This window comes from Haliotis rubra, unplaced genomic scaffold, assembly GCF_003918875.1.
Source record: "Haliotis rubra isolate DU_JTF1 unplaced genomic scaffold, ASM391887v1 Scf413, whole genome shotgun sequence".
NCBI lineage: Eukaryota > Metazoa > Mollusca > Gastropoda > Lepetellida > Haliotidae > Haliotis > Haliotis rubra.
Window position 1 is genome coordinate 358,898 of NW_025767095.1, and position 23,058 is coordinate 381,955.

Genomic DNA, 23,058 nt, shown 5'->3' on the forward strand with positions numbered 1-23,058 from the left:
GATATTCTTCAAGATCATTAAGGTTAACAGCTGTGTTTGTTCAAACATGCCATAGAAAGTCAAGTGAGTGTATGAGTGTTTTTTTTCCAACACGTGGGCGGACATACATACATACCATTGCAACCGCTTCACAATATATTATATGCACAAATATTCTACATACACAATGAATTTTAGCAGAGTGGGTCGTTTGTTTCCGTAGTTCCACCAGAAGACATTTTGGATAATAGATATCACACTTTTGATATAATCATACACAATTAAGTGTTTCGCCATATATTCTTACAAACTTAGCTGCAAATACTTGCAATACTGCTGACTCACCTTTAAGCAATATTTACGTATTCACTCACTAAGTCTTTTGTCACTCCAGATGTTTTGTATGCATGCGTTGGTTATGTACAGCAAAGTATACCATGTATACAGCTTAGTATTTCTAAGTAACCCACATTCGTCACACTTTGGTGTGAAAGGTGTCTGTGGAGTTTACACAGGACCCTTTGTGTGCCCTGTTGATACTATTTACACTCATATGGTCCTGCTTGTAGGTGCAATATAGCAATTATGTCACTGCATTCACCATACATTACCGATTTCCATATTGCATAAATACCTACACTGAGCACTTATCATCTTAACTTGACAACGACTGGTAAACATCTTTTGTCTTCAACGAATAACCTGTAAACACCATTCGACAGCTTAACCACTGCACCTGTGAGAAACAAATGTACTATGTGAACACCGAGAGGAGAGAGCAAGGTTCACATTTGTCATGTGGAGGCACCTTTAGGACAATTGTGCATGTAGCTATGAGAAGGAGTACCGCATCCTTGAATATGACTTAGTTCTTTGTCAAGAAAATGTATACCAGTTCAGGTATAAAAAGAGGGGTATGGTCTTACAACAGCACGTAGCTCTCTTGATTCCAGCAGCGAGATTCTGACTTGGTTTCTGTTAAACCCGGCAAAGCCATAACATACCATTACATTGATTAACAGTTCACAGAGGTGTCATAGCTCAGCACAGTTATCATTGAGGTACACAGACCAAAATAATGTTCAACACGACCCCTATGAAACTACGTCAGTATTAAGTATCATGTGCACACATCACACGTTGACAATGTTTTTCTCAAACTAATACATCGAAGTGTTCAAACTAATACATCGAAGTGTCCAAACTAATACATCGAAGTGTTCAAACTAATACATCGAAGAGTAAAGAAAGGAGAGAAAAAGAAAGAAAGAAAGAATTTTTTCGTGTAAGCCCGGTAGGTTGCAAAGCTTTATATTTAGTTAGTGTTGAGAGCTTGCCCAACTTTTCAAAATCATGTGTGAGCCCGGGCTTTTTTTCATAATGGTAGCTACGCTCCTGTTTACCTTCGTCCTTTATTTTGCGCAAGGTACTGACAGATATACCAGTAGCATCGCTGGCTTTTTTGAGTGCACTGTGTGTGCTGTCGGAAATAGTACACATGTACTGAATGACATTGTAGGCAACCTCACGTGTTTACCCAATTTAGAGTGCGACATGATAAGTTTCAAATACCTGCAGAGTTTGATACTCTTTTAACAGTCCACTTTACAAGATACTAGTATACACATGCTCGAGCAGAAACACGACATTTCCGAATCATTGCGCAGAAAGTGATTACTGCAAGGATCACAAAAATCACGTGCCCGAAGTTTTCACACCTGTTCCCCCTTCGAGTGGGTAGTGGATCAGTTCACGACACGCTCCCCCTCTCCTTTAACAAACGCGTCTTTCGCGCACCTCATTCTAATGTTGGTTGGACAGTAGGAATATTTGTTTGTATCTGTTACATGAACAAAGTAGTTGGTGTAGAAGTGATAGAGTGTGAACATTTTTCAAACTCTGTGAACTGTACAATACTTGTCTTCAAGCAATTGAAATATGTTTTAGTTGTTTGACAAATAACACCATTTATTCACAACCATGAATGATGTCTTAGCTTTGTTAAGAAAGAGAACAAAGATAAGATAAATTTAGACAGCAGACTTAAGAGTTTTTTCAGTGATTCTGAATTCTGATATAAATTACATTTAATTGTTTGTGAACGAATTGGTGTGGAAACACAACTTTCCAAAGGAAACTTCAGTTACAAATGTATTTTAAGGTGTGCTGAACATGTTTGACTGTACCTTCTTCAACGTGAAATGCTGAAATTTTATGAGATCAACAGCTCTTTAAGTGTGTGTGTGTGAAAGTAACACAGGTTTTAATGAATTTATAACTATTTGTAGTCACGATATGGCTGAAATACTGCCACTGTGACTGTAAACTTTAACTCACTCACTCACTCATGATATATCGTCTCGCCTCATTAAACTGGTATCAGGATGTATCGTCTCTCCACTTCGACTACGAAGCACAGCTCTAATACCAAGTATGTGCATATTTACACAGTTACAACAGCTCTTCACATCAGTAATACATTGTAATCATCTTTTTCGAAAGTATAGATAATGAAATTTGTGCAGCTATGTGAACACACCTGTCTGTGTTTTATTGCAATAAGCTGTCTCTCCTTGTATGTCATATATAAGAAGTGTACCTAAGGTCAATTATTTAAACTATAATGTAATTTCCATTACAAAAAAAGTATAAACGGTATTACCTACTGATCAGAAAAGGCTTATCAGTACCCCACCGCCACCACCCCACCCTAGGCCTACCCCATCCTACACCCTCTCCCTCTCACACACATGCACACACACACTCCCTAACATGCATATCGCTCCGGCCCATAGACCCAATATTGTAACCTTTTAAACAGACATCATGTGTATGTCAAGAAAGGCAGGCACGTTAATAGTGGTGCTCAGTCATGGGTATCACTTCGCCATGTGTTTCTAATGATCTCCGTGCATTATGGCGTGGTCCGACGCGCTAACGAACCCGATGTGACAGTTACATTACAGAACCATTGAAATACATGTTAAAGTAGTGTTAATCTTGTAACACTATATTTACCCATTACCAACCATTTACGCGTGTACTAAATATATGACAAACCTAACCCTGGTCATACGAGATTTCAAAGGTATTGAAATGCATGTCCTACAATCACAGCATTTACATACGTTACACATGCTAGAAAACACATGAAAATAATGGCCAGATTTACACACCTGTGAAATACAAGTAAATACAGACTTGAGTGTTCATTTATTTTAACACCCCTTTAAACGTGTGTAAATCTGACAGCCAGATGATACGTAGATTTCAAACGTTGTTCATATGGCCGCCGGATGAAACGTATATTCCCTAATGTTAGTAAATTTGGGTAATACAGTCATTTTGTGTGGTGTAATAAAATATGTCTAGCCTCATCTTGGGTAAGCTCTATCTTCGTTAAGAGGGAGTTAGAAGAAGCTGACAATCAGGCCGACCTCAATCTCAATCTCTTAAAGTTGATTGATCTTCAAACAAGTTACTTTGTACGCTAGCAATGTCCCCAAGGTCATTGTAGGTCACTAAGAACAGGAGGAAACAGGCGACTTTCAATTCGCAATTTTAAAAAGACTTCGGTCGGTCAACACCAGTTTGGTACACTGAGTAATATCAATAGAATCTTCAGGAACACTTGATAAGCAATTCTGATAGCAGAAGTAACCTTGTTTCTTACTGGTCAGAAATTAGGATCTTATTGCATTTGTCCCCAAAACCGGATCTGCTGATCTGATTGTAACAAGTTTATTGGTATGTGTTTATCACAGATTTCTACAGACAATATCAATGGTAAGATCAACAATGTGCTAAAACAGTCTTTGTCCGATACAGGGCAGGAAATACAGAAGTCGTCTCCCCTGAAACTCTGGGTAGCTGTTCTAGAGGGGTTTCTCGGTGATCTCCCGAATCCCATACAGCTGTCGGGAGCTGTGACTGACGCCATTGCGCAGCTCCGGAAGAGCGGAATGACGTCAGACAACGTCTTCTTGGCAGGACACAGTCTCGGAGGTATGACGTCAATCTGCTGTTGGTAGAATCACACCCAGACATATGAACGTGATGATCACACGCGGCGGAAAATGTTTACATATTTGCAACAATAACAACAACATTCGAAAATAAGCAAGTATATTTTCTGTGCGATTTGAATGTTGTCAAAACATCTCCATTTGAGTAAAAAGTATCTCATTAAATCAAGAGTTAAACAGCAACAAACTCCTTTTAGAGGGTAAACATTAAACCAATTTTAATCTCATATTGTGGTCGACAATGGTGGGTATTGTGAGCAAACCTAAAATGGGGCCGGTTTGCCCAGAAACGAATTGGAAAATCAGTAATTGACTATGCAGTGATCAATGAAAATTCTGTTTGATTGAAAGACTTTTGAAAAAAAATTAAACATACAATACCCTCTCTTGAAAGGCGTCTTTGTTGGAAACCATGGGAAGTCTCATGCCAAACAGTTGAAGGGCATCCTGCTGCTGGCGTCCTACATCACCAAGGGGAATCCCCTGTCCCAGTATCCTCTTCCTGTCCTCACTATCTCCGGCGACCTGGACGGTAACACTCGTATCACCAGGATCGCTGACAGCTTCCAGTAAGTTCAAGGTTCAGTTGCTTGTCGCAACCCTCTTCACTAAAGTCGTTGTGACGAATATGTAGATGATATAACAGAACCATTAATGGAAAGAAAAGACGACAGAAATCCCGTTCTACGCTTAAACTCTTTTCACCAACTTGTGTATGATTAACCCAACCCTACCACACTGTTTTATGCTATGTGCACAACGTGTTTTCCAGAGAGTTGCAGAGCGACGTTGCCAAGAACGCCAACGCTATGTACCATACTCCCGTCGTCATCATGTCTGGCATCAACCACGCCCAGTTCGCATCCGGCACCATGCCCTCCGGGGTCCTCAAGGTCGACCTTCCCGCAGAAGTCAGTGAAGCAACAGCGCACAACGTGATTGCGCAGCACTGCAATAACTTCCTGGTTGCAACGCTTCAGCAGCCGCAGACCGACGTCACGAAGGCCAAGGCCGCCCTCAAGCTGGCGTATGACGCTACTAGCCGCATCATGAAAGTAAGAGATGTTAGACAAACAACCTGTAAATGGGCTAGTAGGGCTACTATTTCTTATAATCATTAAACATGCAACTTTCGTAACCAACAAGGGTATACACTACTGGTTGGTCAGGCTTTGGTTGATGAATGTCATCGATGCTCATGATGTCAGCCACTGGGAATCCTCGTCCAGACTGGATTATTTACAGACCACCATCATATGTCGGGGATATTGCTTAATGTAGCCTTATACAGAAAACAAAACCAACAAAATGACACACGTTACCCAACTCATCACAATCCCCATTCTCATCACAGCCACTGCTCACCCTCAAGACTCTGGACATGAATGACCAGGATGTGTCCGGCTGGACCATCCAAGCCCAGAAGCAGTTGCTAGGTGACATCGCCAAGACGCTGAAGGTAACCGGGCTGTCATCAACACTTTGTCTGTGGCTTTATCGGCAATAAGTAAATGCTGAATCAGCATGTTAGAAGTGCGTGAGTAAATAGCTAAGCATACATCTTCATGGATGACAACATCATGTTTATGCACAGAGCGGCGTTTGGATGTAGATTCTTACACCGCTAACAATGTGAAGTGTCACATCAGTGCCATGACGATGTAAGAATCGATATGTCGAAGAAGTTGTCATCAATAAAGTTGTATGCTTCGTCATGAGGGTCAGTAAAGGTAGTTTATACATGTATATTCGTGTATGACATATTGAGGAGGTCAACTGTTGTATATATGTGTGTAACACACAAAGGTCCACTGTTGTATATCAGTGTATAACACACAAAGGTCAACTGCTGTATATGTGTGTATAACACACAAAGGTCAACAGTTGTTTATCTGTGTATAACACTCAAAGGTCAACTGTTCTATATCTGTGTACAACACAAATAGTTAAATGCTGTATATCCGTGTATAACAAAGATAGGTCAACTGTTGTATATCACTGCACAGCACACAGAGGTCATCTGCTGTCTACCTGTGTATAACAGATAACTAGCAAGGAGGAGGGTGAGCCTGCGTTTTTGAAGGCCAGGGCAGACACAGGCACCAACATCGTCGACACCGTCACCCACGTGTCCCTGCCTCTCAACCCCCTGGATGTCTCCACAAACAAAGCTTCACCAGATCAACTCGAGGCCAAGATGAAGACACGCGAGGCAGTCGTAAAATCTATGTCGGAGGTCAAGGCCGGACCTGGTCCGACCATCACATGCAAGGACATCAACAAGGTGAGAGACTTATGTCCTTGCGCCACATGACCAAAGAGCTTGACCCCGCCCTACTACATGTACATCTCATGTCGCTCATCTAGCTGAATCTAAATTCGACTTCTTCGTGCACTTTGACAACAATGTTCGGCCAAATATCTATATCAATATCAAGACACAAGATATTCCACATGTCATTACAGTACACAGAACTGTTGGAAGTGTCCTCAGTTGCAAACTCTGGCATAACAAGAAATACCACCGTTTCTCTCCCCTGTATGTGTATTGTAATACATGGTGTCACTGTATGGAGATTGTTGTATAGTGTGTGTCACTGTATGGAGATTGTTGTACATGGTGTGTCACTGTATGGAGATTGTTGTACAGTGTTACTGTATAGAGATTGTACAGTGGAACGGTATGGAGATTGTTGTACACTGTGTGTCACTGTATGAAGATTGTTGTACAGTGTTACTGTATAGAGATTGTTGTACAGTGGCACGTATGGAGATTGTTTTTGGTGTGCCACTGTATGGAGATTGTTGTACATGGTTGTTACTGTATGGAGATATTTGTACATGGTGTCACTGTTAGGAGATTGTAGTACACTGTGTGTCACTGTATGGAGATTGTTGTACAAGGTTGTCAGTATAAGGAGATTGTTGTAGTTGACTGTTGATCCTCTTCCCACAGGCTGCATTCCAGCTGGCTCTCAGCTCTTCCTCTAGTGTGGCTAGGACACGCTACCAGAAACGTGCAGTGAGGAAACTGGTTTTCAAAGATGACGTCAAACTTAGCACTGGCATCCAATGGGTGGGACGGACCTTGGGACTGAAGGAAACAGGGAATGCGCTGGAGGTAACTTCTGCCTCTCTAGTGACAGCTGCCGACTACACCATCCCATCTTTCGCTGGCATGTACTACTGCAAGCTGTTGGCTCCGTACCGTGCCATGGAGTGGATCTATGTGGACTCACTCCGAAGAAATACCTCTCCCAGTCTGGTGGGGTGATGTGAAATGTATTTAAACTACCTAAGAAATTTAGACATGTAATATAATAAATTGGTTTACTCTTTTGCATGAATTTTGTTGAGACAATTCCAAGTGATTGACCAGTATTAGTTACATTTTCCGTGTCAACTAAATGTTCACTGTTTCCATAATTACGAATATGACCCGATCTACATCGTTGCCTGTCACAGCACGAACACCCTGATTCAGTTGGGTCAACAACAGTTGGTGTCGTGGCACCAGGGTTAAGGTCAATGATCTGGCTCTGGTGGCACCAACTAGGGTTGATGACCAGCTTCTGATGCTACCAAATATGGTTAATGACCTGCTTCTATTTATATTATCTAGGGTTAATGACCTACTTCTGATGCCACCAACTAGGTTTAATGACCTACTGCTAGTTACACCATCTAGGGTTAATGAGCTGCTTCTAGTTACACCATCTAGGGTTAATGACCTGATTCCGATGGGTTATAAGACACAGACGTACATCACATTTTAGTATATCTTATATTCCAGTATACAACACAACCTCCTATACATACTCTATCACATCGAGTTTCATGTATATTGGATGGGGTCAGTGTGGCAGCTGGTCACCCATCATGATGAAGACCGGTGTCCAAACATAATGTCAAGCTGATTTCTGGTTACCCATGCTGTAACATTACTGCAGTGTTGCTAAAGGCAGCATCAAAGTAAAGCAATGCCATCATGTGGTAAAAGTTTAATGGCAACTAAATACAACATCCATAAACAGATAAATAGAAGAAACCCAATTCTCACGAAATGTGCACCATCAAACATGACAAACTGTTGAAAAGTCAACTTCAATATTTTATTTTTTAAATTAAGATGGTGTAAGTACACCATCCTAAGAGTTAACATGTGAATTTTCAGGACTCAAACTCTAAAAGTAAATTCTGTGTGGTCGGTTAAACTTGACCCCTCATTTTTCACAATGTAATCTACGTTATGCACATAGATTACATACACATGCCAGTAGTTTCTGCAGAAAGCAAGTACACACATGATGTTATATTGTTCATTACTGCCGGGAGTCAGGTGATATGAATAGTCACGGTCAGTATGTGTTCTGTCATCAGAGATAGGACACAGCTTTCTTTAAAACAATAACTTGTGTTCTCAAGAACTTGTGTGCAAGGATAACATCACTTTCAATTCAATTAGCCCTAGCTTACATATATCTACCAAACAAACTTTTATATAAGGCTAAATACCAACATTGCCACAGAAACATTGTTTAAGAATCAAATACAGAATAATGAAGATAACAATTTGTCGACCATTCTGAAAATGTCTTGTAGATTACAACTATTAGTAACGAAAATTCCAGGTTTCTGAAATACAACGAGACAACGCGAGGAACGTGTAATCAAGTAACTAACGAATCATACTGAAAAGAACAGCTACATGGCTCTGTTAAATATCCTGAAATTGTCAAATTAACTGCTTGTGGAATGGTGTCGTAAATTACAACACATTTCTGAAACCCATGGTAATGTGTGCTTCATCATGCGCTGTTAGTTTGAAAGCGCGCCGATAACGACCAGTGGCTTGAGAGGGCTGAACTGTGCAAAGAATATCCTCAAATGACACCCAGATTTCATCCGAACGTCTTGGCCATTTGAAATGACAATCACTGTCATCCGGGTCCACCTCTTTGACCACTCCAAGATACCAATTGCCTTGGTACACAGCAGCAATGAAGTCACCACTGGTAGGTACGACTGTGCGGGGTTGATGTGTAGCAGGAGCTTGCTTCTGCTCAGGATCAATGTGTTCCAGATCTGCTGGATGTTCTGATGAAGATTCTGTCGACGATTCTGCTGTACGTTCTACCGGTGGTTCTACTGAAGGTTCTACACAAGGCTCTGGTGTAACAACATCCGGTCGAGGAGCAGTGGGCTTCAAGATAGAGGAGGGCAACCAATCAGTGTGGTAATTACCATCCGGACACATGGAACAGTAGCAAGATGTGGTTCTTGCCATTATGTTTCCCTTTGATGTTCCAATGATTGCATGAATCTTCATGGTTCCTTTCAAGGGGACTGTGGTCTTAGTCAGTTCCTGAAGTTCCTCCTTGACAGCAGCAATCTCGTCACTGTTGACGAACAGATAGGAGCAGCTTTTGTGGTTCTCCGTTCCCCATTTAAACAATTCCTCGGCATCTTGGATGACAGACTTCTTTTGTCGAACAGACAACTCTGCCAGTCTTGAAAACATTGATTTACGTTTCTCTATAGCTTCGGAATTTGAAGGAAATATCTAATTCTGCAATATTTGTAATCTTCGTTACCACTACTTTGAGACACTGTCTCAATGTAAATAAATGTCCTCTTTATACCGCATATATGAAAAACATAAAATCCTTTGCATAAAGGGCAAAACGAAATCACATCCAAGGAACCTTCATCAATAATCTTTCAACAGTGTGGATGTAAGTTTGTTTCAAAAGTCCAGTCGTCTGTAATCACGTTACCATCAGTGTATTTGCTGCACTGTCTAATATTTCCAAAATATACGAGCAGGGAAGGAATTTATGTATGAACAACATACTATGATGGTATACACATATACACTGACAAGTATACATACCTTTTCTTTGGTCGACAGTCAATCAGATAACACCTTCTGTCATTTGACGTTTTCAAAGTCGTCTTCTTGACGTCAAAGTGCAATGGGCGCTCTAAACCGCGATTTTCACAAAGGGATGTAACTCCCATTTGTACAGGGAAACATCCCAGCCATGCTTACCACCATAAAACAAGGACTTGGATACAAGGTCTTAAATGTGGTAACGAAAATTACATCACGAAAATTACACCTTGACTTTCTTTACCTTGTCATATTAAAATCATGTGTTACTTGACTCTAATCAGGCCATGAGGTTAATGTATATCTGTCGTCTATTGCATGCACAGGGTGGAGACATCGGCAGGCAGTGTAATATTGACAGCAGGACAGTCCCGTAGATTACAGGCTTAAAACAAACCTTTCTTTGAGTAACTTTCGACACAATGACAAAGAATAGCATCCGTAAGGGATGAAATTACTTCCTATAAATGAATTTGTTGAGCAATTTTCAGTTAGTTTGACCATTATACAACAGTTTCTTTGTACATTGTACATGTTTAAATTGAAAAAAAGAAATGTATCGAAGATTACAGAAAATTGGGGACAACATGTCGACACACATATTTTTTTTCTGTTATGGGCTGTTGCAAAGAGGTATATGCCCTTCGATACTGCAAGCACCGAAGGTCTTCATGATACAGTTTCCCCTGACCTACAGTGTATATAATGATTAAGTAGAATGGTTTTATTAGACCACCCCCATTGTGCGACAAGAGCAAAATGGGCAAAACGAGGTGTTTATACTGGTATGTATTGTACTAAACACCATATGTACACATGCTATCAGTTTGAATAAGTGGTTCTCCGTGTAACTTCGAGATAAAAGTCATAGTAAACCCCAAGAAACCCCAAATATTCAACTTAAGTGCCTACGACAAGAAATTACACAATTGGTGCACATTTCGTGATGAATCTGATTATTTTGGGTTGAGTACCATATCCACATCCACATGATACGATCCAATGTTTCAAGCTGAGGACTTACAGGGCTTACATCGTTTTAGCTGGTGCATTGAAGAGTATGGTGGCAATACTAATGAGTGAGAAAAGCAGCCATTTTTTCATCTATATATTCCCATATTTACACTATCAAAAGGGGCTACTGAACACTTTCATAAGATAGTTCCTTGTTTTGTCTCATTATTCATCTGGACATATTCCCATAGTAAACCTTTCCTTTGTGTGTTATACATTTAAATTGGGTAAACATCGAGATGGTAGGTCGCCTGGATACGTGGTTTTTAAACAAAGTCAGTTACTGAACAAATATTGATGTCATCATTTGATAGTTCCAGAGATGGTAAGATATAAAGCAAAATATGTAGAAAGTAAATACGTGGATACACAAATTGCAGTGTAGATTCCACAAAATATGTGTTCATATAAACTCGGATTCCAACCTTTCTATCACCGTCTGTTGTCATTGTGGGCAAAAGTATATGCCGTTCATCGATTCTGTGGTGTCTCAGGATATGGTGTTTACTGTGAGAGGAAAAAGCATGGCTTTAGAGTATGGCTTAAATGTACGTAATGTTCAGCTCCACTTATGAGTAAAGTTTCAGGTTTCGGTACGGTTGAAACTAAAAACACCCAATACATTGGTAAACCATAAATATGCCCCAAAAGGCATTGTCTGCATGAGAGATTCCCACACACGTCGCCTAAGTTAAGGATCCTCTGGGGTCCTTTCGGATCCCCTGGGATCCCCTATCACCACCTGGGAGAAAGAAGGCCCACCTCACCTAACAACTGGCATTGATTTACACTTGTAGTGTCCATTATTGAGGACATACGGATGCCAATACTGTGACGACGCTGCGCATAGTTGGTGTTTGCTTACAGTTTCCTGTTTATACTGGTGTAATCTTGACTGGACTTTTTGTTTGACCATGGATGCATGGTGCACTGATTGTTTCCAGATGTTGCTGGCCTATGAACCTAGTCTATTATGACTACCGCCACGTGTACGGTAAGAAAGATACGGCAACTTGTGCATTAGCAAAAGTGGTACTGAACTGATATAATTATATATATAGATGGTCGAGACAGGTATAATCTGAACCGGATGTAAAAAATATACTTCTTTCTGGTGATGTGCAATTCAGCAATGCAAGGGTACCTTTCACGCGTTCGACGACCATGTGATCAAGACTGGAATAACTCGGCACAACCACGACGTGGTGTCCTGCATCTGTGACGTCGACGTATTCATGTTGAGGCAGTGTGGAGGAAGATCTACATCTAGATCTAGTTACCATCTGCAAAGAGGATGAAGTATTCAAGAAGTTTGCTGATATGGCCCTTTTCCTCTTGATCAGATTGAGAAAGTGGGATAATGTGTAGTGGAACCACTTTGCTAACAGCGTTCATAGGACTGACTCATTGTCACCTATCAAGATTGGTGACACATGTGCCCATCCTATTGGCGCGTGGGATAGCTAGACTCTAACTAGACGTGTGATCTGGACTATGCGTGTATGAAAGAACTATTGTGACAGTGTTTGAAAGCACACACTGTTTATACAAACGTTTAAAACAAATGCCACAAATACTATCCCCTATATATTTGTTCAATGTGTGGTAACACATACAAATTTCAAGACTGGGATCTACCATACCAATCTCGTTCCATACATCCTGTCAAGCATAGTAAACCAACATCATCGAATAACCTTTACCGATCTGTTTACCAAAACATCAGATGGACATTGCATGAGGAGGTCCATTACTCCACTTAATTAGTGCTTAATGATTAACGTAAGCACTATCTGCATCAAATATCCTCCTCGGAGTCTTGTAGATCCATTTGTTCAACTCCAAATTCTGCATCAATGGCTATTCCATTTGCAGATTTGTTTGATTGGTATTTGAGAAGATGGTGAATAACAATACTACAGGCAACACGGTTGTGTCGACGTTGAAGCGACCTACGTAAATACTTCCAGTTATTTGAAAACATTACCGAAAATGATAAATTAAGAAAACATAAGCCAAACATAGCCTTCAAAACAACCGTAAGGTCGACACATCAAAGGTGTTTCACGGTAGATTCTTTCACCGTTGTAAAGCAGGGAGCATGATCTCGATCTCGCCAGACGAGTCACCAGTCTCTCCTCTACCATTCCTACCGAAGACATTCTGCGCCTTCCATGTGCATTCGCCCAGTTCAACCACTACCAGCCAAAGCTGTAAACAAAATCAATAATACCACCCTACAACCAGCACGTAAACCGGGTACCACCAAATCCAAACCAGCGCTTATCTTCATCTCTCTCCCCTGAATAGGAACAACTCCCCACCACATCTCCTGAAGCGACAGGCCTGCACCTACTTCAAGAGTTTTACGCCTCCAAAACCCACCTAAAATCCATGGCAGGAAAACGTCAAACAACAAGTTATATTAACCTGAAGACTGACAATCACAATCTGAGACAACATTATCACCTGCCCCTCATTACATCCAATTTGACAATGCACAAATCTTATCATACAGCCTCAATGACTTCACCAAACGTTAAGTTCCAGAAGCAGTATAAATGCGCTGACCCACAACTCCTCAGTCAACGGAGACCAAAGTTACCACGTTCTGTCTGCCTACAATAAATTAATAAAATAACAAAGCAATAGATGCAACATCTCTAATTAATCTTATTAGCTCTGTATATTCCGTACGGCCTCACGTACATCTGGCTTCCTCCAGTTGTTACTGTATTAATTACAAATGTCCACTGATGTTGTTAATACTTTCATGCACACCATCATGTTTGGTTAATCCCTGTTAGATACATTCTTCTTTCATTTCAGCAATATTTGTCAGATTGTTCTTCTTGACACTTTTCCTTCCTTATAAGTCCCCAAACATTTTTCTATTGGATTTAGGTCAGGGCTATAGCTTAGCCAATCTAATAATGTCATATTTTGGGTCCGAAACCAGGCCTGTGAATGCTTTGAACGATGTTTTGGGTCGTTGTCCTGCTGACAAATCAAACATTTCTATAGAACACGTGAGCAGATTAGATTAAATGTCCCTTTGAGGAGCTCAATCTGTGTACCGCTCACTGTTCATATTCCTTCGAATACACCAGAGGGCGTTGTCCCTAACACAGATGTCATACCGCCCACACGTTAAATACAACTGATACAGAGGTTTTTCAGTTTGTTTGGTCAGAATTTCAGTGTATTAGGGAAACAACCACACAGAACTTTCATCTGAGTAAAATCACATTGTCCCAGTTAAAATTTCTATGCTGTAAGCACAGTTCAATAATCGCTCCTTTTCTGAGTATAAGCAACCTTGACCAGCTATCCAAGTGCTTGGTTTCATTCAAGAGAGACAACTCCGTTAATCCTTTTTCATTAGTTTTGAAGAGTTATCCCCTTTGTTTACTTGCTAGGAGACGACATTTTCAGTGATCCTCGAGTATGGATGATTTAGAAGAGGAAGTTGATTTTAGAATTATTATAACAAGGACATCAGATCAACTAAAGTGATTTCAAGTAGACCGGGCATCCCTTTGGCCACTGTTTATCGTGTTTGAAAAGTATTTGCAAATGGATATGGCATTGTGAGCACCAGGGAGGCGCAGGTAGGCCCAGAATATGGACTGTCGGTGTTGACAGGAGGCGGCTTATTCTTGTTGAACAAAACAAACAGAAGGAGTTTAGAAAACTTAAGGCTGGATATGATTGATAGATGAACTGTGGCTGTTTAGTAAGGGAGACAATTAGAACTGTGCTGCATGCAATGGGTTGGCAGAAAAGTCGAGGAATTCCATCACAGATCATGAAGAGCCTACCGAACAAAGGGCGAAGGTTGAACTGGTGCTTACAACGTAAAGTTTGCAAACGGACGGATGGAACGCAGATGAAAGTTCTGTGTGTAGCTGTTTCTAATACACTGGGGGTACGGACCAAACTAAACTGGCTACTATTATCAGCATATACAGTCCGAAATTTAACGTGTGGGTAGGCATATCTGTGTTGAGAGCAACACTATCTGAGGAATATGAAATTGTGAAGTATTACCTGAGTGTCTCGAAGGATTATTACTCCCCTTCTGCTTTCTAGTATTCTATGAAGATTTTGGATTTTCCAGCAGGACAACGACCCAAAGCTATCGTTACATCGTCACGAAACCTGGATTTCGGACCCAAGCATCTGTTTATTATTAGGCCATGTAATATAACCTAAATCAATAAATGTTGAGCACTATGAAAAGGAAGATGTCCAGAAGAACAATCTGACAATGCTGAAAATTCAATAATTTCTGGTTGTACTGTATTTGTAGCTACCATTTATAGCGTTTTTATTGACAGATGAGGGGTCGATGAATTATATACATAGATCGCAAAACTATAATTGAAGGTCGCTTATGCCACTGAGTTAGTCTGTTTGTTTTTTATCACCAGTGCATTTCCCGGTAAAAGGTATCACGAGGAAAAGAATACTGATTGGGACGATACTGTAAAAACGAAAACACAGGCAAACAAAGCCAAACATATTACCATCTTGCACATTCTCATACGGTATTCAACAGTCCTGTGGTCACAAATCTTCTTTGTTCTGTCACGAACAATTAGAGATGCAAGTATTAGTTCAAAGTGGTGGAGTTAATCCATATTTAAAACTTATCGCATTCGGGGGTTAGTGAAACAAGAGAATAGTTTCTGGGTGCAAATATCAACCAATTCGCCGATCTGAAATGCGATTGTTCTTGCATTATAATTATATTTCAAGATAGAACCAAATAAAGCTGGTGTCATATGATCTTTCTTTGAAATCAAACCCAGAGAGAAATATCAGTCTCCAGTATCTCTCGAAATCCCATTCAACACATAAACGTGACGGAAACCAGCACCATATCCACAAGAAGTATTCGATAAAAAGCAAAGAAAACAACGCACAGTGCTTAGACGCCTTTTTGCAGCTGGATCATCTAATAATGTAATCAACAAATGCTGTACTTAATTCATATCATTTCAGTTTTCAAACCATTATTTGTCTCAATTTGGAAACCATAAATATATGTATGCACCCTGGATTAAACCTGAGATATTACGAACCATTGGAAGCTTAAGTTTTTAACCAGAACTGTGTCAAACTAATATTCAGCCAGTTATCTAAAGTTTTTGTTTGTTTTTGTTGTTTTACGCGCACTCATCAGTATAGCAGTTATATGGCAGCGATCTATGAAATAATCGAGTCTGGACGGAATGATCCAGTGATCAACTTATTATGAACGTAACTCTACTCAGTTGGAATACGATGACACACATGTTAACCAAGTCCAACAAGTCTGACCACCCGGTCCAATTAATTGCTTATCTTGGCTTATACAGGTTTAGCGCGAGGGCAATTCTAGCCTTGAATCTTCACGGGACTCAATACAATCCACAACAGCCATTGTTTAAAACTATTGGGACAATCAGAGATTGTGGGGTAGTGATGGGGCCCATACTTTCCGGCATTGTTGAAGTAATCACGTTTTGTTGTATTCTTCTCAGATTGCAACATTAAGTCATTACAGTGTTTCAACATTCCAGGCCTCAATTAAAACTTTCAAGAAGCTTTGAAGCTATAGTAGCAATATGGAGGAAGTTTCCATATTTGATACCACAGTGACAAGAATGATGGCCTACACCGAATTCCATTTTGACTTCATACACCATACGTTCCCGAATTTATTTCAGATTGAACAAATGACTAGACTTAGCATATGTTTATGACCTTTATATACGTTCACCCATACAGCGAACAACAATGAGTATCACCACTATTCTTTATAGTGGTTCATAAACACATGCTCTGTCATCGTTTCGCATGGGTTGTTGAAGACCAATTCTAACCCGGATCTTTGCGAGGTCAGGTATTTCTACAAACGCCCAAGTAAATTCCTTGTCATAATCGCATAATCCACATACTGAGTCACGGCTGTGAAAATATTTTTTGTACGAGAGAGGTTATGTTCACACTGTAAAAAATGTTTGTTTAAAGGAAGTTAACAACGATCGCGAGTTCCGTTGATCTGTCCTCGTAATGACAGTTTGAGGATTAAATATTTGAGCATTGCGAAAGGAACATTTTATCTATGTCAATATCTTGAAATTTTCTATGAACACACATGGAAGCTGGGTGCATACATATTTTATTACTCTAGAAACGATAATGACAGGCCCTATATGTTCGCAACGAAGCAAATAGAGTTGTCATTAATATGTTTTGGCGTTATGGAATATTTACTGCAAATACATACGATTTACAACTGAGTGAACTGTCAACATTTTTTGTGTAATTCTAATAGTCCCTAGAAACTATAGTTACATGTATTTTTAAAATAATATGTGGAAACGGAAATAAACAGTGCTTTGCCATTAGGCTATTTACATTCACTAAAATTCAAACACATTTTCTTCTGCCCTTTGTGATCAATATCTCCATTCTGTTTTCCTAGCCAACAGATTGCCTTAACGAGACGCTCTGATTGGTGTAGGTATTACTTCAGGTCCACACAAACAGGATTTTCTCATTACTTGCCTGACTACAGAAGATGATAGCACATAGAATTGCTGCGATCTGTATCCTGGGGATCTGGAATGCGCGGTACGCAGTATGTCAAGCCGCAGGTAAGTAATCGATGGACAAGAGCACGATTTTCAAGATCACTATGGTAATTTTATTCTTGTTCACTCTGACAATATCCTTCTCTATCTCTTTGTTGTAGTTCTTTAACGTCGCAAGCGGCAATATTTCAAGCAACCGATCTGAAAATAATTAAAGTTTGGCCAGACAGTCAGTGATAGGTATTATGAACGACGATAGCCCATGCAACCGGGTTTGGATGACATGTTATCAACTTCGCGACTTGTCCTGACCTTTCCAATTTGTTGGTCGTCGCGCGATTAGCTGAATGCTGTTGACGAATCCTAATCCTGGAAATTCAAGGTAAATTCGTGTGTTACTTTTATCAAAATAGCAATTACGACATGGCATTCCTGTGTAGAAGTATGAGCTTTAGTAGCCTAGACTTATAAACGGCGATGAAGTAGAGCATCAATGTTGGTAACCTGGCTGATTGCGGGACATTTATGTTTTATGTTAAACGCTGAAAATCAAATGGACGTTTTCGCTTGCGGCGTCCCCTTCTATCTCAGTCAATCATCCCGGTTGGTACTACGGAGAACTCTGGAAAGGGGACCAGACTGAGGAAGTGGAAATGGCTTCGAATTCGTCGGCTGCATTTTGAGGGAGTCGGGGCTAAGACACCAATTACAGTAAAGAATCAGGTTTATTCACAACATGGCAATGTATGATTTTATTCAAAGAAATCCAAAATTATTACTGAAAATCAGACTTCAGATTGCGTCTCCGTAAATCGAAATTTCTCGAAATCGTTTGTGTATTATAGAAAAATGTCACCGCCTTAGTTAAAGTGTCCGCCATATTTGTGTTTCTAAAGTCACGTTTCAGGTATGCTGGGTATCTTGACGGGCTACGTTTTATGTAATATTTTGTGATACAGGCATTAGCCTGTACATGCATAAAGACGCTACGGAAGGACTGACTGATACGTCTCATGGTGGCAACGGAAATGTTGCTCCACTGTTTACCATGCTTCATTTCCTGACTTGTTGACCATGTTGTGGTTTGTTGGACCGTAAGAGCCAAGCTGTTCCATATGCCGCCTGTACGTCCGGTATAAAACCGAGGAGAAATCAGCCATGACCACACATTAGCAATATCAACGTTTGGACGATGAAAAACCATTGTTCACGCCTGCAAGACTTCACAAAAGGACGAAAACAACTAGATTTAACCACCAAGGCCTATAAACGTTTGGAAGATGGCTCCCGTGTTCACGCTTGTACCCTTTACACCCGTGAAGGTCCAGGTTAGAATGAACCTTCAGTAACCCCATGCTTGTCGTAAGAGGCGACCAACGGGTCGAGGTGGTCGGAGGCTCGCTGACTTGGTTGACACATGTCATCGGTTCCCAATTGTGCAGATCGATGCTCATGCTGTTGATCACTGGATTGTCTGGTCAGACTCGATTATTTACAGACCGCCGCCATATAGCTGGAATATTGCGCTGAGTGCGGCGTAAAACTGAACACACTCATTCACTCACTCACTGTGCCAGCACAAGACTTCATAAAAGGACGAAAGACAACTAGATCTAACCAGGCCTATTCACGTATCGACGTTGTTCTCTTGTTCCGCCTGCTGCTGAAAGTACTTAAGAATGAAGAAAAAACACTAGATTCCGCCAACACCAAGGCCTTCTTTTTGTCCTTGGCGTCTGTCGATTATCTCCCGTTGATGAATGCTCGATGCGGAGGCTAATTAACCTTTCTTAAAACAACGCTGTATAAAACAGAAAAAAAGTTTGAGGCTCAACTAGTTTATCAAGATGGAGATTCACAAGAGTGACAAGAACGTGTAAACGCATTTCTCACCGTTCATATTAACTGATGGATCGAAGAAGACGATGGCAAAGTAGGATTGCCGTACTTCGCCCCAATGAAAAGAAACAAAACTTATATCGTATAGCGCACGCAATCGCTCCATAGCCATAGTTGAAGACCAAGAATAGTTTAATACACGTTGAACGACAGTTTATTGTCTGTTTCTGATTCTAATTCCTATCTCCAGGTACTGAATAATTTATCTTCGACGCATCCACATATTTTTATATATTTTGGGACAATTCAATGATCTTTCAAGCCAATAGACCTTTGTCGCTGGTTGGCATAACGGATAACACAACAGCTGATGTTTCAGCACCAAGCCAGCTTGACACTGTCACACTACTTCTTAAACCATAGAGAGACAACCGGGTTAGAATAGGTCTTCAGACTGACGTAGGTGCGGCGTAAAACAATAACAAACATTTTACATCTAATTTATTCATTAAAAGGCACACCAAGGTATTAAGGAATTATATGATAGTTAACCAACTACTGGGTGAAAGTATTTACGTACCTGTCGTCAGTACGGATTTGGAACCAAGATCCAGGTTAAAATTGGTCTTCAGTAACTCATGCTTTCTTAGAGTGGCGACCTACGGGATCGGGTGCAATTCGGAGGCTCGCTGACTTAGTTGAACACATGTCATCGTATCAATTGCGTAGATTTATGCTCATGATGTTGATCACTGGATTGTATCTGGTCCAGACTGCCGATTATTTACAGGCCGCCTCCATATTGCTGGAGTGTGGCATAAAAGAACAAACCAACCAACAACCCATGCAGATTTGGAAAGGTCATATTACAACGATGTCGGATTGATCATATCAGATATACACAGGAGAATGTTGTTGAGGAGATGAGAGAGAGAGAGAGAGAGAGAGAGAGAGAGAGAGGGAGAGAGAGAGGGAGGGTGGGTGGGTGGTTTTAAAGGTAACAAGGTATGACCAGAAATTATGGGAATTTTTAGGAATATGTTTAATTGGATTTCTAAGTATAAACAACCTTGACCAGCTATCAAGGTGCTTGGTTTCATTCAAGAGAGACAACTCCGTTAATCCTTTTCATTAGTTTGTGAAGAGTTATTCCCCTTTGTTTACTTGCTTACGAGACGACATTTTCAGTGATCCTCAGTATGGATGATTTAGAGAGAGGAGGAAGTTGAGTTTTAAGAGTATTATAACAAAGGACATCAAGATCAGCTAAAAGTGATTTCAAGTAGAACAGACACATCCCTTTGTCCTTTCGATATCGTGTTTGAAAAGTGGTACAAATGGATATAGCATTGTAGGCACCAAGGGAGGCACCAGGGAGGTTAGAAAATGGACTATCGGTGACAGGAGGCAGCTTTGTATTCTTGTTTGTAAAACAAACAGGAGTTTACGAAACTTAAAAGGCTGGATATGATTGATAGAGAGGGACTGTGAGAAACATTTGTAAAGGAGATAATTAAGAACTTAGACTGCATGCAATGCGATTAGCTGAAAAAGTCGAGAATTCCATCACACCGATCCTTAATGAAACCTGAACAAAAGGAGCAGAAAGGTTGAACTGTGCTTGCAACATAGAAATCTTAACTAGGACAATGTGATTTTTCCTCGGATGAAAGTTCTGTGTGGCTGTTCCCTATTACACTGAAATTCTGGACCAAACAAACTATGAAAACCTTTGTATCCAAAACTAAAAGAAAAGTACAGAGTCCGAAATTTAACATTATTGGGTGAGCATATATCTTGTGGTGGAGGGCAGAAAAAGCCCTCTACAATATTATTATTGAAGGAATATGAACAGTGAACGGTACACGAGATATTCTCGAGGGACATTTACTCGAAATCTACTCCACTGTCGTTCTACCTCAAAGAATGTTTGGATTTTCCCAGCAGGACAAGCGACCCAAAACATCAAGATTTCTAAAGCATTCCACAAGAACTAGATTTTGGGATATTATAATTACAAACATTTATTGATTCTGAAGAGCCGAAAACTATAGCCAGAGCACAAATCAAATAAATGTTTGGGGACTTATGGAAGGGAAAGTGTTAATAAGAGAAAAATCTGATAAATATTGCTCAAATGAAGAAGAGGTGTTGGGGTCCGATATTGGGACGGCATGGACATAGGCTTTTAACTTCTTTGATCAATGCGACGCCACTGACTAGAAGGCTTCTACATTCCTGCCCATGGTGACTTGACAAAATGCTAACTGTTCACCTGTACTTTGGTCTAGATTTATGTTCTACTAATATTCGCATTTCCCAATACAGCCAAATGGCATTTGTGAAAAATACAAAATTTACGATAGGTGAGATTTCTCAAGCATTTCTGGTTGCTTTTCGCTTTTCGCCGTGCTTCGACCTGCAAAGATTTGGCCGATTAAAGTCAACGTAAGGCACCTTGCTGTTTGTAACAAATGGCAGGGGAATTTTACTTGCCTAATCATCCCTTGTGACATCCGATTTATTATGCTGAGTGTTGATGTTGCACGGCATAAACCACGTTTCACGTGTTACCGCGTTTTGCACATACTACTGCCTTCACGCTAATGATCCAGCGTACCAATGCTGTTGTTTGCATATTATCGTAGATCGTAGCTCCAGAAACTTTTAAAACATTTGAGTATAGTGTTATTTACCTACAGCATGCGACGCAGCAATTACAATTTATAAAATTCCACATTTTAGATCTAGTTCCTTAGATCATCCTACATGGTATAAATTGATAACATATTTTTTATGAATTTTTATGTATCACCTCTTTGGCGTTATTGATAGCATTTTATAGGTAGGTAGCCTCAATAACTGTACTGATTATCATTGAACCAGCATGTTTTGATGTGCCGTATTTCACTACTAATTGTGAGAAGTTAACTTGTTACTAGCTTGTATGAAGAAAATAAACAACATTCAAGGATAATAAATTTGGGAATGTATGCGCGCCGTTAACGTCATTTACCAATCGGCCCCAGCTTGAATCCACTGTGCGGAGCGTTATTTGCGAACGAAGTAAAGAAAAGGGACAGAGGCCCAGGATCAAGACTCGGAAATGTCACATGTAACATACCATCGTTAACGTTGAAATTTAATAACAGTTTGGACTTCTTACATGGCGTAAACTTAAATATGGATCAACCAGAAAGGAAAAATTGATTGGCAAGAGTGAATCTAAATCTGTTCGTTCCTCAACGACATTGGACTGAACCGTTAAGTGCCGTGACCCGTCCCGAGCATACAATACCCGCGAAATTTAGTCAACGGTGTGCAATCAAAGGGCCGATATATGTGTCGCTCAACATGATACAAACACCAAAGTGACTGAGTATGGTTTTACACCTCTTGCAACAATATTCTAGTGATATCGGCGGGGAGGATACCATGTATAGATCACACAACATATAAAGATCTACACGACCGAAATTCATATTACAACATTTTAGCGCCTCGTGACACCTTCACAATCATTGCATCCGTTTCCTTATTTTATTTGTGGGTGGTGGACAGTTAAGCATATCATAACGTCTTAAAAAGCAGCCTGGTCGGTGGGGTAGCCCTGAGTGGTTAAAGCGTTCGCCATCCCACGGGCTGATTCCCCACATGGGTACAATGTGTGAAACCCATTTCTGGTGTCCCACGCCATGATATTGGTGGGGATATTGCTACCATA

The 23,058-nt window shown here is 40.4% G+C and overlaps 1 protein-coding gene across 3 annotated transcripts in view; it reads left to right on the forward strand.

Moving 5' to 3' along the window:
- The window catches only part of LOC124288171, a 99,718-nt gene that overhangs the window by 66,144 nt on the left and 10,516 nt on the right, over positions 1–23,058 (forward strand). The window contains exons 2-7 of one of the 3 annotated variants that reach the window (XM_046724754.1): positions 3,808–3,984; positions 4,399–4,573; positions 4,777–5,059; positions 5,359–5,463; positions 6,049–6,288; positions 6,961–7,347. In XM_046724754.1, coding sequence (XP_046580710.1) covers positions 3,808–3,984; positions 4,399–4,573; positions 4,777–5,059; positions 5,359–5,463; positions 6,049–6,288; positions 6,961–7,278 — 1,298 coding nt within the window. In that variant the 3' untranslated portion in view covers positions 7,279–7,347. Of the gene's footprint in view, positions 1–3,807; positions 3,985–4,398; positions 4,574–4,776; positions 5,060–5,358; positions 5,464–6,048; positions 6,289–6,960; positions 7,348–23,058 lie in introns of those variants that run through there. The other 2 variants (XM_046724753.1, XM_046724752.1) reach the window with 2 other exon arrangements.